Source organism: Gossypium hirsutum, chromosome D02, assembly GCF_007990345.1.
Source record: "Gossypium hirsutum isolate 1008001.06 chromosome D02, Gossypium_hirsutum_v2.1, whole genome shotgun sequence".
Lineage (NCBI taxonomy): Eukaryota > Viridiplantae > Streptophyta > Magnoliopsida > Malvales > Malvaceae > Gossypium > Gossypium hirsutum.
In genome coordinates, this window is record NC_053438.1 from 5,612,349 (window position 1) to 5,625,330 (window position 12,982).

The following is a 12,982-nucleotide window of genomic DNA, read 5'->3' on the forward strand; positions in this document are numbered from 1 at the left end:
CCAAGTTGAGTTACCTGAAGAACTAACTGTTCTGAATTCTGGGTTCAATTTAGTTGATTCATGCAATCACTAATATAGGTTTAAGGTTCGGGTTTTAGTATCTGCAGTCCTTTTTCTCAATTCCCGTATCACAACCTCTTTTATAATACAGATTAAGCAACATTTAATCTTTAAAATCAGTATTTTTTTTTTCTTAAATTCGATTTTTGTAATGACACGATGCTTTGAGACTATCATATTATCGTCTAATTCTTTATAATTTTTTTAAGTGATAATATGACACGATATAAAAATGTCACATCTTCATCATATTTATTCTTCTGTAATTGGAGATGGGATAAGGGAGAACATTATCATATTTGTGCATATCATGTGAAATTTAGTGGTGAATTGGTTGCCCAGTCATGCTCTTGCCAACATGCTTAGAATGCAAGGCATGAAAAGTTACCATTACCCTTTTCGATAACTTGCTGAAAAAAAAAATTGCACAATGACAAATTTCGTCCTTAATATTTACATTTTTTTACTAATATGGTCATTACTTTTTTTTAGCTAAATTTGGCTCTCAACTTTTTAAAAATAATCAAATTTGATCATCAATATTTCAAAAAGAGTCAATTTGTTATTTTTTAAACATAACAGCCTGCATGACAATTCACATGTATTTCATGCTTTTTTTATTTATAATTTTTTTAATATCTTTAAATTATTTATGGATGTGAATATAAGACAAATAGTGTCATGCCTACATGAAGTACATGCAAACTAACCCGCGGGTTGACATGCCAATCTCATTAAAAAATTAATGTTTTATTCCTTATTTCCATTAAAAGAAAACAATTTGACTTTTTTAAAAAGTTAAAATTTGACTAAAAAGAATAAAAGCTAAATTGACAAAAGGCATAAACGTTGAGGATTAAATTTATCATTATACCAAAATAAATCAATTAAAATTTTAATTTTTTTAAACAAGATAATTCTAATAAAAAGTTTTCTATAAAAAAATAAAAAAAATAATTACTTAATGTAATTTATTTAGTTAATTTTATTTCAGAGTATATTATCCTTTAAAGATTTCGCGTTTAAAATTTTTAAAATTTACATTTATCAAACTAACTATATATATTTTTTCAATTAATTTTATTTAACATTATATTATCCTTTAAAATTTTAAAATTTAGATTTATCAAACAACTTAGCTATATTTGTTTTTAATTTTATATAATATATTAAATAGATTTTATAATCTTTTAATATTTAATTTATATATCATTTAAGTGCTTGTTAGTTGCCCTTTCATTGTGTTAGTGTATCATCATTTCTAAGAGTAAATGCAATGTCAAACCTTAGTACAAGATATATTTGGATTTAATGCTCTACCCCACAACCATACACCATTCATCCTCAACCATCCTTTACAATAGGGGAAGCTAGAATATTGTTTAAGTCCCAAGTTTAAAATATAATTTTTTTTACGAGATTATGGTATAATTTTATCATTATATTTATTTATAATTTTATAAATTTTAAAAAAATTAAAGGGGTAAATTCATTTTTTAGAAGGTCAAGGTTACCGTCTCCTCCTTTTATTTTTACCTTTGTTTTGTTTTCTTACAGCATCACACGTAATTTAGAATTTAATTGATAAGAGTAAGGATGATAAAAAAAACTTAAATCTCGAACATGTATTCCATAGAAATAGTTTTTTTTATTATTTTGAAAATCAAGTTCTAAGATAAGATGAAATGGATCAGTTTATTATTAAAATTTTCGAGGTCCCATTGAGATCAAGTTTAGGAAAAAATTCATCTTGCTTGTTAAGATATATTTGCAAAATACATATCTTTTAATTTTATAACTATTTTCATGTTTTTAATTATAATTTCATAATTTTATAATCATTTCTAACATATATTGTAATTTTATAAATTTTATTATTTTTATAAGGTTTTATAATACATGGTTTAATTTTGTAAATTTTAATATATTATAAAATATTATTTAAAATTTCGGAACAGGTTGAGATGGGATATTTTAGGGTTGGGATGAATTTTTTAAATAAAATCGAGTTCATGATGGGTTAGGCGGGTGGTATAAAAATTGAATCAAGGTCGAAACGAGCAAAAAACCTCCCCGTCCTGCCTTGTTGCCATCGCTAGATAAGAGATAATATCTCTCATGTGTAATTTAATCATATGCTAAACATGCAACATAAAATTCGGTAATAGGTGAAAAGTCTCAAACACACATCAAAACAACATAAATTACACACTTGGTAATAGGTAAAAACTCGCTAAATAAATATAAACAGCACATCATGACAATATGAACTACACTCAGCTATCATGTTAAACATGCAACATAAAACTCGATAATAAGTGGAAAAGGCTCAACCGCTTAAATTGGAGTAGGATAACACCATTTTATCACTTTTGTGTGATTTAGACAACACAGCCTATCTTGCTTCAAAAACAAGTGTTTTCTACATGAGTATGAACACGATATAAATATATTCAAGATTATACTCCCACGCTAGTATATCAATATATCTATATTACATCAAAGGCAACTCATCAATTATTTATTTCTAAATTTAAACCCAAAATTTTGAAAAAGTGTTGGTACCCTCAAAATTATCATAAGGATGTTTATAGAATTTGCTCGATTTATTTAAAAATTTTCTTTTGGTAGTACAAGGTGGAGAGGATTATTAAGGTACGTACGTCTTAAAGCGATAATAAAGCCATGGATTATCATTTTTTCGTGATCTTTTGACGTCTAAACAGACGGACAAGTTTGTAAAAATTGCTGTTTTAGACAAATATTCCCCACTTTAATTGGTGTTATAGCATCCATGAATTTCTGGTTGGAGATGGAAATATGACATAATGACAATCAAGCCAAAGTTATTGTCGAGTCAGCCTACTGGGAATATATGCAATTTTAGGCACATTCTAGCCATAATATATAAAGCCAGGGGAATGAGTAGACCAGCTAGATAGGGAATTCAAACAATTTTTAATAATTGTAATTCCGGTCGAATTGAACCAATTTAAAGTATAAAACATATTCAAAATCCGAACCTAACCAACCAATCAAACTCAGTAAAATAACCCATCCTTAAATAGGGGTAGACGTGAACCTTAAACAAACTTCTAAATATATACTGTTTTCCATCTAAAATTTTGCATGACATGCTTCAATTGCTTTATTTTTTCTTTCTCCATCTCTGGCCATAACTTGCTAGTTTTGGTACTGAATAACTAAGAGAGTTAGGTTTCAATCAATACCTTCTTCAAATAAAAAGAACTAATATTATTAGAATCAGATCAAATTGTCTAATCGAATCGAAAATCGATGATCAGTTGAGTTTAACTGGTAGTATATAATTGAAAATAAAGCAAATCCTTGTAAGTTCGTAAAAAAAATAGAAATTATGACAAAATTTTGGTGATTCAACCTGTTTTAATTCTTTTCATTAATTTTTTTATTTAATTATTGTTAAACTAATTGAATCATAAATTAATAACCTAACCAATTACATGATTATATGTTTTTTTACAATAGGGAGGAAATTTTCCAAGTCTCTATCCAAATGAATCTTGAATTAGGCTTGGTAGAGTCGAGGCTGCAATTAATATATATTAATTAAATTTAAATGAATTAGCTATATTTACTATAAAACTCTCATCCCAATTTCTCTCTTTAAGATGATAGCTAATATTATATTTTTTTTCATACTTTTATATAACAATTAAAAATCACGTATCAATTAAATTTTAATTTGATTGGTATAAGTATTGTTGTCGATATAAGAAAATATGAATTTAAGTGTGTTAAAACGCATTATCTTCGTATTTATGAGTTGAAAAGGAATTATGATTTTTATTGTTAGTGGTTTGCTCCACCATCAACGAAATTTTATCCTTTTGAATATTCTTCTAATTGAGGAGTATCTCATTATTCATGGTTGAAATGTTTTTTTCTTTAAAATTGCAGAAGGATTACTCGAATCCAATTCTTTCAAACAATAAATCGATTTTAAACAGTTGTTTTTAAAAAAAAATTTAAAAGAAAACAGTGAACAGTAATAAGAGTTGCTGCCAACCAACAAAGTTCAATGTTAATTTTCTTCCCTTTTTCCGCAATTTGTACCTTACAGGCAATAAACATCATCTAATTTAGATATATTTTCTTAATTATAAGATCTCATTACATTGTATAGAACTGCCTCATTGAAAAACACTTACAAACTCTGGGTTTAGTTTCTGTTTGTTTCCCCGGAAAAAAAAACTTGAATTTTCAAGGTTGATCATAGTTGGATCATTCAAAGCCAAAAACCAGATTGATCAGGTCTGTTTTACTATCGTTTTACTTATGAATTTGGAAACTGAAAAGAAGGTAAATTATAAGAGTCAGAACATGCATGCATGCAACTGTTTATTTACTTACTTACTGAAGAATTTTTAATCAAATATTATCTATATATATATATTTAAAGGTTAAGAATAAGAATAAAATCGAGATCGTAAAAGGATTCAATTCTGATTTTATTTGGACTGATAATTTTTGGGTAAATGACAGAAAACTCTGTAAAAACCAGCAATGTCACGTTCATGCTATATTATCCGAACATTTATGATGTTACAAACATTCAAATATATGAAAAAACTGACGTATACGTATATTTAATATTCCCCTTCGAACTCGAATAAACATAGGGTTTGATAAGCTTGCATGCCTACGCAAATTGAAGCAGATATTGACAACAAGTTCATAAATCTAGCATAATGAATCAAAGAATCAGGCATATCTTGATTAGAACATGAAGCAAATTGATGTAAGAATTTTTTGAAAACCAACCATCAGTTTATGTGTTTTTTTTTTTAAATTTATTTCCAATGCTTGGTATTAAATCACTTGTCATGAATTATTCGAAACAAAAGGATTTTCATAAAGAATATGGGAAATTATTCTTTGATTTTTTTTTTAAAAAGACATTCATGAAGGGAATCAACAAGAACATGATACTGACAACAACATGGCAACAGTAATGGAGATTAAAAGAACAATGCACATCATCACTTTTTTCATGCGTGTACTTATATACTCAGTTTTGCTTCTTCAGTTTGTTAAGAAAGTTGAAACAGAGGGAAAAGAAACAAAACACCGGCGACGACAAAACAATGGCAGACAAATCCGGTTCCTCGTATTCGGACATGTACCGGAGGTTCAAGCCTCATATACTTATGGTGCTTAGCCAGTTTGGTTACACTTTCCTATATATTTTCACTGAAGCTTGCTTTAATCATGGAATGAACCCTCATGTCCACATTACGTACCGACATGTTGTAGCCGGCATCGTCATGTTCCCCTTCGCCTATTTTCTCGAAAGGTAAGTTACTATTTTACGTTGTTCTAATAAAACGCGACGGGTCAGCCATACTCTGCACTAATCTTTTATAAAAGTGTTTGGAATATTCAGGTCTGTTTTTTTTTTCTTTTGGTGCAGAAAAAAGAGGCCAAAGCTGACTTTTGCCCTTTTTCTAGAGATATTTGTTCTCTCCATCTTAGGGTACGTATTTTTCATTTTTCTTTTTAAGTAGAGATGTTCGACTAACATGAAAACAACCTAAACTTGTGTTTTGTTGGATTACGACAGGGTGAGTTTGACCCTCAACATGTATTTCGTGAGCTTAAGATACACTTCACCAACATTCCTTGCAGCACTGGTGAATACCATAGCTTCATTGACGTTCATAATCGCAGTTGTTTTCAGGTTAGATATCGATTTCGAATTCCATCCATAAATTAGCAAAACCTTCCATGAATATTCAACTTTTATTACAGATTGGAGGTCGTTAATCTTCGGAATCCACGAGGAATAGCCAAAGTAATCGGAACTTTTGTCTCCTTGGTCGGTGTAACAACGATGACATTATACAAGGGTCCTGCAGTAAAAATCCTAGGGCCTCCTCTTGTTCAAATTCAAGGCAAATCCCCCATTCATGAGAATTGGTTGAAGGGTTCAATTCTCATTGTTGCAAGCTGCTTAACTTGGTCTATATTATACATCATGCAGGTAAAAATAAAAATAAAACTTAAAACCCCAGATTAAAACATACATATACTAAATCACTATGCTTATGATGTTCTAAAATAATTTGTAGGCTTTTACACTGAAACGATATCCAGCACCACTGTCATTAACGACATGGATGAGCTTTGTTGGAGCAGCACAATCAGCTGTTTTCACTGTCATTGTGAACCATAAACCAGCTTCTTGGAAAATGGGGTTCAATATTGACTTCTGGGCTACTTTATATGCTGTAAGAATCCAAAAAAGGGTCATGTTTTTCTTTTTTTAATGTAAAGTTCTAACATTGAATCATGCATGACAGGGAGTGGTGTGTTCTGGTCTGATTATCTTTATTCAACTGTGGTGCACCGAAGTGAAAGGGCCTGTTTTTGTGACCATGTTCAATCCACTTTCAACGTTATTGGTGGCACTTCTTGGGTATTTCGTCCTTGGTGAAAGGCTTTATATGGGCAGCATATTAGGGGGAGCTATTGTGATAATTGGACTGTATTTGGTGCTGTGGGGCAAAGATCGTGACCAGGAAGCTCAAATTGGCACGGCAGAGCTGCCTTACTTGGCTTATGACCACAAAAACGATACTAAAGCACATAAAATCCTTTCAGTTGAAAGGGAAGCACCGCCATCCGAACCTTGAAGACCAGCATATTTTGATAACTAAAAAAATATCCCAGAAATTATATAAAAAAATGGGAGAAGATGAGAGCAAAAAAGGGGATAGAAAAAGCTTAGAGGAAACAAGTACATTTATGGATCTTAGATAGTTTTAAATGCATATCTGTAAATTAATGTTCTAAATTGGAGCCTGCCTGCTTCATCTATGTTTCTTTTCTGGTTGAAATATGAAAATCTACCATTGTTTTAATAGCCAGTGTACAAAACTAACACAAACTGTTGACTAACATTTTTGGACAATTAGCATGAATTTGGATACCCCCAGCACTGAAAATTCTCTTCAGATAAGAAAGTTCCAGGCTCAAAGTTCAATATTATGAAGCAAAAGTTACCATTAATGTTCAGATTCCCGGCAATAGCCATTACAGACACAGAATTCAATGGAATCATTTACTATCACCCAACTATCCATTAACCAATGGTTGAATTTTCAGAATTCAAAATATGATTAAATAAGAGTTAAACTTTTTCGAAAATATTTAAATAAGGACTTTTCAAGTATTATATATTAAATTTTAAATTATTTTCTTTTGAAACAATATCCGATTCAGCTGTTATATATTTTTATTCTAAACATATTAACATTTACCTAATTTTTACTACAAAATGGACTAAAATGTATAAAAAGAAAACTTTTATTCAAGTACTTTTGCAAGAAATTAGGCCTTAATTTAAGCATTTAACCAAGAAAAAAATCCATAATTTTTTGTTGAAGACAATTTGATATGGGACCATTTATTGGGCCTACATGGGTCTAGTCCATTAGGCTTGTTCTGTTAATTACAATTGTACCTCGCAACTCGAAAGGGTCAGACTACTCATCCAGAATACTCGGCTTAATGTGCTTGGATCGAGCTTTAAATTTAGGTTGTTTTAGCTTATGCAAGTTTCTAATTTAATAATAAAATATATTTTATTTATAATTTTTATATTTTAATATCAATCAAAATAGTGAAAATGGGCTTTACAAGTCAATCTAGGTTTGATTTAAAAGAAATTCATAATTTTCAATTAATAAAATAATTAATTAAATAAATAACACTAAAAGTAATCGAACATATAAAATACAAAAAAAATATTATATCATCTGTCACATTTCAGTCGTACATTGATTATTTTTGTTATCCAATAAAAAATAACATTGGTAGTATATTGGAGTAATTTGTAAAACATCTGACAAGTACCAAATAGAACATAAAAAAAAAAGATTAGGTACCAAATTAGGAAAAAGAGTGAAGTTCATGTACCAAATTGGACTCCCAAAAAGTTTTAAGTACCAACTTAAGAAAAAGTGTCAAGTTTAGGTACCACATTAGGAAAACATGTCAAGTTTGGGTACCAAATTAGACCGAAAAAAATTTAGGTATCAAATTAGAAAAAAAAAGTGTTAATTCAGATACCAAATGTTATATTAAACTAAAATTTTATAGAATATTGTAAAAAGCCAAAAGTTAAAATTTCCATTTTAGGGTACTACCACTATTATGATTTTTTAAGAAACTAAACCAATCTAGGAATAAAAGATTTATTTCTATATTGTAAAAATATATATATATGATTAAATAAGATTTAGTTATGTTTCAATCCCTTGGAGAGGAAGATGGGCTAAAGAGGTTTTGTGCTGAAGACAGTCAAGGGCTTGCAAAATAAAAGGTGTCTTGGTACTCTAGGCTGCATGAGAGTACGTGAAAACTTGAGGCTTAACTGTTCTTTGCTCATGATTGGTGGAGTTTAATGTCCTTTCTAGTCGAGCTGCTCATGCCGCTTGATCATTGGCAGGTATTCTTTGATAGAGATTTATTAAATTACCCATCATGTGACAACCAGTTATTATGACATTTTCTCCTTTTAGGTTAAGTGCTTGCTTGGATTTGGTGAATATTCTTTGAGGACTGATCCCTCCAACATAACAAGTTTTGTTCATATAATTGATCAAATTCTAAGAGGTAGATTTTAGAGACCCAAAATTTGAGTGTAGGCAAAGAAGAAATAGGACCATTACCAAATACCCAACCAAGGCCAAACCCTATATTCTTTCTTCAACAACCACAACATTATTGACACTAGAAGTTGATAAACTTTTTCTTTTATTCTCTCAATTGGAAAACACCCCACCAAAATCAATTGAATGGGACCTCTCTCCTTCCTTCTACCTCTTCCTCTTCTTTTTTAGTCTTTTGTCTCTTATCTCAAAGCAAATATGAGACAAATAATGGATCCAATCAAGCAAAAAAGATTAAAAAATTAACAAAAGGAGGAGGCAAATGTTCATCACTGTCTAATAATATTGATTAAAGTGATGATAAAAGGAACATAAAACTATAATTAATGAAGTGTGTTTTTAGATAATAATTACATAATCTTTAATCAGCTACTTGTTTAAGCAATAAGTAATGATGCCCATAATCATGGCTTTGAGTCATTTGAGAACATAATGGACCAAGTCATTATAATTTATAAACCCCAGAAACAAATCCAAATAAAGTCATCATTTTCTTTTTCTATTTTTGAATTCCATTCTTTAATTTGTTTTTTTAAATCATTAAACATTGCCATTAAATTACTAATCTGAAAATTACTCATTCAGCAATTTATATGTAATGAATAAGCATAAGTCAAACAATAAGATAAGTAGGGAATAATTTCTAATAAATTAAAATAAATAAACTAATTTTTCAATTCTCATAAAATAAAATAAAAATTCACAATTAATTTTTTTTCCAATTTCAATTCTATGTCACAAATTTACTCATCTAGTAATACATGAAAAAAAATCTCAAAATTGTTTAAAAAAAAAAACTAAAGCTGTAGTTTTTATGTCTCCAAATAAACAGGTAAAATTGCATTTTTAGACCCTCTACCATGACTAAAAGAGAAGAAAGACCTTCTCATCACTCTGCTACTGCAACCTTCAATGGGGCTAATACCCTCATTCACTTCCCTTTTCTGTCTTATAGCTTCTTGAACAGCTAGATATAGCTGCCGATCTGCTGATGAATCCATTGAAATCGACCTCCTTATTGGTTGAATCCCAAACTCTGCACCTTTGTTTCTACTATCAATCCATTCATCCCCCATGCTTGTCCCTTTATGCAACTTCCTTCCTCGTTTCTCCACATCCTTGAGCTCCATAGGTGAACCACTAATTGACTCATCGCTTGAACTATGGTTATTATTATCACCTAATTCAATCACCACATAACCTTCATCACCACCATTAATGATTGGATCTTGTGGAGCTAAGCTTGGTGCATTGATGGTACTACTCGAAATTCTCGTTCTGCAAAGCGGGCAATTCGCATTGTTTTGAAGCCAAACGTCAATGCAATCTATATGAAAAACATGGTTGCAATTTGGTATCATCCTTAGCTTCTCATCTTCTTGAAACTCATTCAAACAAACAGCACATTCACAAAGGGTCTTTTCATCGATGTTCCCATTGTTTTTCTTGAATTGGAATATTGGGATTGATCTTATCAACGATTCATCTAACCCTCTATGTTCCATTGCTGGAGAGTAAGGCGTTATTGGGTCTTCGGGTCGTCTTCTAGATAATGAAAATCGTCTTAGAAGGTCAATCCTGTGCCAATTGAGACAGCATTTGATGACGAAGATGTAGTAGCTTACTAACAAGAAACCAGTGGCTAAAATCCCTATTACAGCTATAGCTATAATGGGGAAACTTGGTTCTGATGAATGTAAATGAGGAGGAGGACCAGATGTGATATTTGGTGAAAGTGCTTGTGAGCTTTTCCTTACAAGATCCATGAAAGATTAAAAACCCGGTACTGTTTTGCAGAAACTAGAAATGGGTATTTGATGAAATGAAGAAAGAATCAAAGAAAAATGGAGGAAAAAAACCACAGGTAGGGGGACTATAAATGAAGGAGATGTCAAAATTAGGGGGATTCAAAGGAAAAAGGCTATGAATATGATATCAATTTATAAAGTGAAAAAAAAAGGGGAAATCTTTATTTGTAGTTGTACATAATTTGGTGAGTTTTTTTCTTTCAGATTTTCCACCAGCAATTTGGCTGCTAATATTAAAAAAAATATTTGCAGACTTCAGTATCCCCATTATTGTGCCTTTATGTATATATATATAAACACGATTTTATTAATTAAATAAAGGTATAAAAAATTGGGTAGGGGGGGTTGAATGGGTTGGCTCAGCATAATGAATGATAGGGGTGGCTTCAAATAAACGTAGGAATGAAGAAGTGTGGGGACACCAAGCCTTTGATGTTCATATTTGACGATTTGAAGTTTAAACTTAAAAAATGTGGTAAATAGTGTTAATTAATAGTACAATTTTAAATAATATATTTGTTCTTTTTTACACAATGCGTAAAATCATTTATAACTCTTCTTCAACTCATAAATTGGAGATAATGCGCTTCAACACATTCGAAGTTCTACTGCATTGATAATAATGCTAATGTCAATCGAACTAAAATTCAATCAACGAAAAAACACCTTTTAAAAGTGCCAATTAAGTGAAAAAGACGACACACTAAGCCTTAACATATGCATATTATTTCAAATTACCTTAGTTGGTTGGGAAAATTGATTTAACAATCTTTCTTTAAATTTAAACAAATCATGCTTTAAATTGATTTAAACATTCTTTTCTCCTACCAGATTGTAAATTGCAAAAAAAACATGGAAAAGCTAGAAAAATCTAAAAAATAAATTTATCACTTAACTTACAATTTTATAATTTTTAATTTACCATATATTTTTGGAACCCACATGTATATATATATATATTGTTTAGATAAATATACCTTTCAATATGAAACTACCTACAATCAATTATATAAATTCTAAACCTAATCTAAAGTACAAACAATTAATTGGAATCAATGTAATTAAGGTTGGCTCATTTCAATTGCTTGCCTTCCTTTTCTTTTCCCAATCATCATCAATCATAAAGCAAAATAAAAGGTCTCAAAGTCACATGCAACCATCATTTTTCTTTTTAATTTTGTTTACTAATTTATTGATTACCTTTCACATCTGCTTTTCTCTTTTTCTTGTTAAATCCATTTACACTTCGTCCAATTTATTTAATCTATTTTTATTTCAAAGTTTACGGATTCCAAGTTTAAGTCTAATTATTAATGAAGAATGTACTTAATTTGTTAACCCTTAGATCTTTTTTAGTGAATTATAATAATAAGGTAAAGCCCGAACAATAAACACAATTAGTACAACTGGAATCCAGGTTACACCTAAGACAATAAACATCTTAACTATCAGATTGATGGGGTTGGTTTAACCTTAATTATTTCATTACAAACTACAAAAAGGGGTTTAGAATCCAATTTTTAAAAGAAACCACATTTATGGGTAATTTGATGAAATATGAGACATAATATTTTGAAGTGGATCCTTGATCTTCATCACTCCCAAAAAGCTATATCTTTTAACTAATAAAGTCAAATTTGTATAACAACGCTCCAAACCCAAGGCAGAAGAAAGGTCCACAAATTTTATTTATTATTTTGAAAAAACCGACACTCTCCATATTTGTCATGTTGACAAAGCTTATACAAAGACAAGCCCTTTTCTTAGGTAAGAAAAACAGTCTCTGTATATTTTGAAAATGGGCATTTCCATTTATTTTAGTCAAAGGTGGTGTGCTCTTTTACAAAAGAAACTTCTTCTATTACAACAAAAAAAAATTCTAATCTGCAATGACTTTTTTGGTTCACATCGTTGTCATAGAATTTGTAATTAATTCTTAGTGAACCTTTAAAGGGTTTAAAACCTTCTTTAATTTGCTCAAGGAAAGAATTTCTTTTCTCCATATTAATTACTAAATAAGTAAAGGCAGTTGAAGGGTGGGTGTGGATTGTTAAACTAGCTTAGCTAGAATAGAACCCAATGTTGATTCATGTTAATTTATTTCTTTTTTTCTAGTAATGTTTTGGAGAAAATGATTATTTTAATAAGGGGCAAAGGGAGTTGGGTAAGTAGGACCAAATCTCCTTAAAATAGAAAATTATAAAATTTTATGTTAATAAATAATAAACTTATAGTTTTGTCCTGTAAGATGATAAAATTTTAATTTAGTTATTTTAAAAACTATAAACATAGATCTCAATATAATGATGAAATTGCATTAATTTTAACTTTCATAAAAATATATAACTCGATCTCGATCTCAGAGAAGTTTTTTGGCTTTACCCTTTGATTTTGATAGAT

General features: G+C 29.9%; 2 protein-coding genes across 2 annotated transcripts; one reads left to right on the top strand and one right to left on the bottom strand.

Moving 5' to 3' along the window:
- Positions 1-4,228: 4,228 nt before the first annotated feature.
- LOC107936225 (WAT1-related protein At4g08300) lies at positions 4,229-6,962 on the top strand. The gene is made up of 7 exons (XM_016868916.2): positions 4,229-4,353; positions 5,129-5,395; positions 5,513-5,575; positions 5,663-5,779; positions 5,851-6,082; positions 6,171-6,329; positions 6,402-6,962. The coding sequence occupies exons 2-7, from the start codon at positions 5,187-5,189 to the stop codon at positions 6,732-6,734; spliced, it is 1,113 nt and encodes a 370-aa protein (XP_016724405.2). The 5' UTR covers positions 4,229-4,353; positions 5,129-5,186; the 3' UTR covers positions 6,735-6,962.
- A 2,469-nt stretch (positions 6,963-9,431) lies between these two features.
- Positions 9,432-10,854, bottom strand: LOC107936227 (RING-H2 finger protein ATL16). Its single transcript, XM_016868919.2, has one exon. It carries the CDS (start codon positions 10,538-10,540, stop codon positions 9,587-9,589), a length of 954 nt encoding a protein of 317 aa, XP_016724408.1. The 5' UTR covers positions 10,541-10,854; the 3' UTR covers positions 9,432-9,586.
- Positions 10,855-12,982: the final 2,128 nt, after the last annotated feature.

Excerpts from the sequence above, each read along its gene's own strand:
- LOC107936225 (XM_016868916.2), top strand. The coding sequence starts at position 5,187 with ATGGCAGACAAATCCGGTTCCTCGTATTCGGACATGTACCGGAGGTTC. Across the intron at positions 5,396-5,512 it reads TTCGCCTATTTTCTCGAAAG|AAAAAAGAGGCCAAAGCTGA; the intron begins GTAAGTTACTAT and ends CTTTTGGTGCAG. Across the intron at positions 5,576-5,662 it reads TTTGTTCTCTCCATCTTAGG|GGTGAGTTTGACCCTCAACA; the intron begins GTACGTATTTTT and ends GGATTACGACAG.
- LOC107936227 (XM_016868919.2), bottom strand. The coding sequence starts at position 10,540 with ATGGATCTTGTAAGGAAAAGCTCACAAGCACTTTCACCAAATATCACA.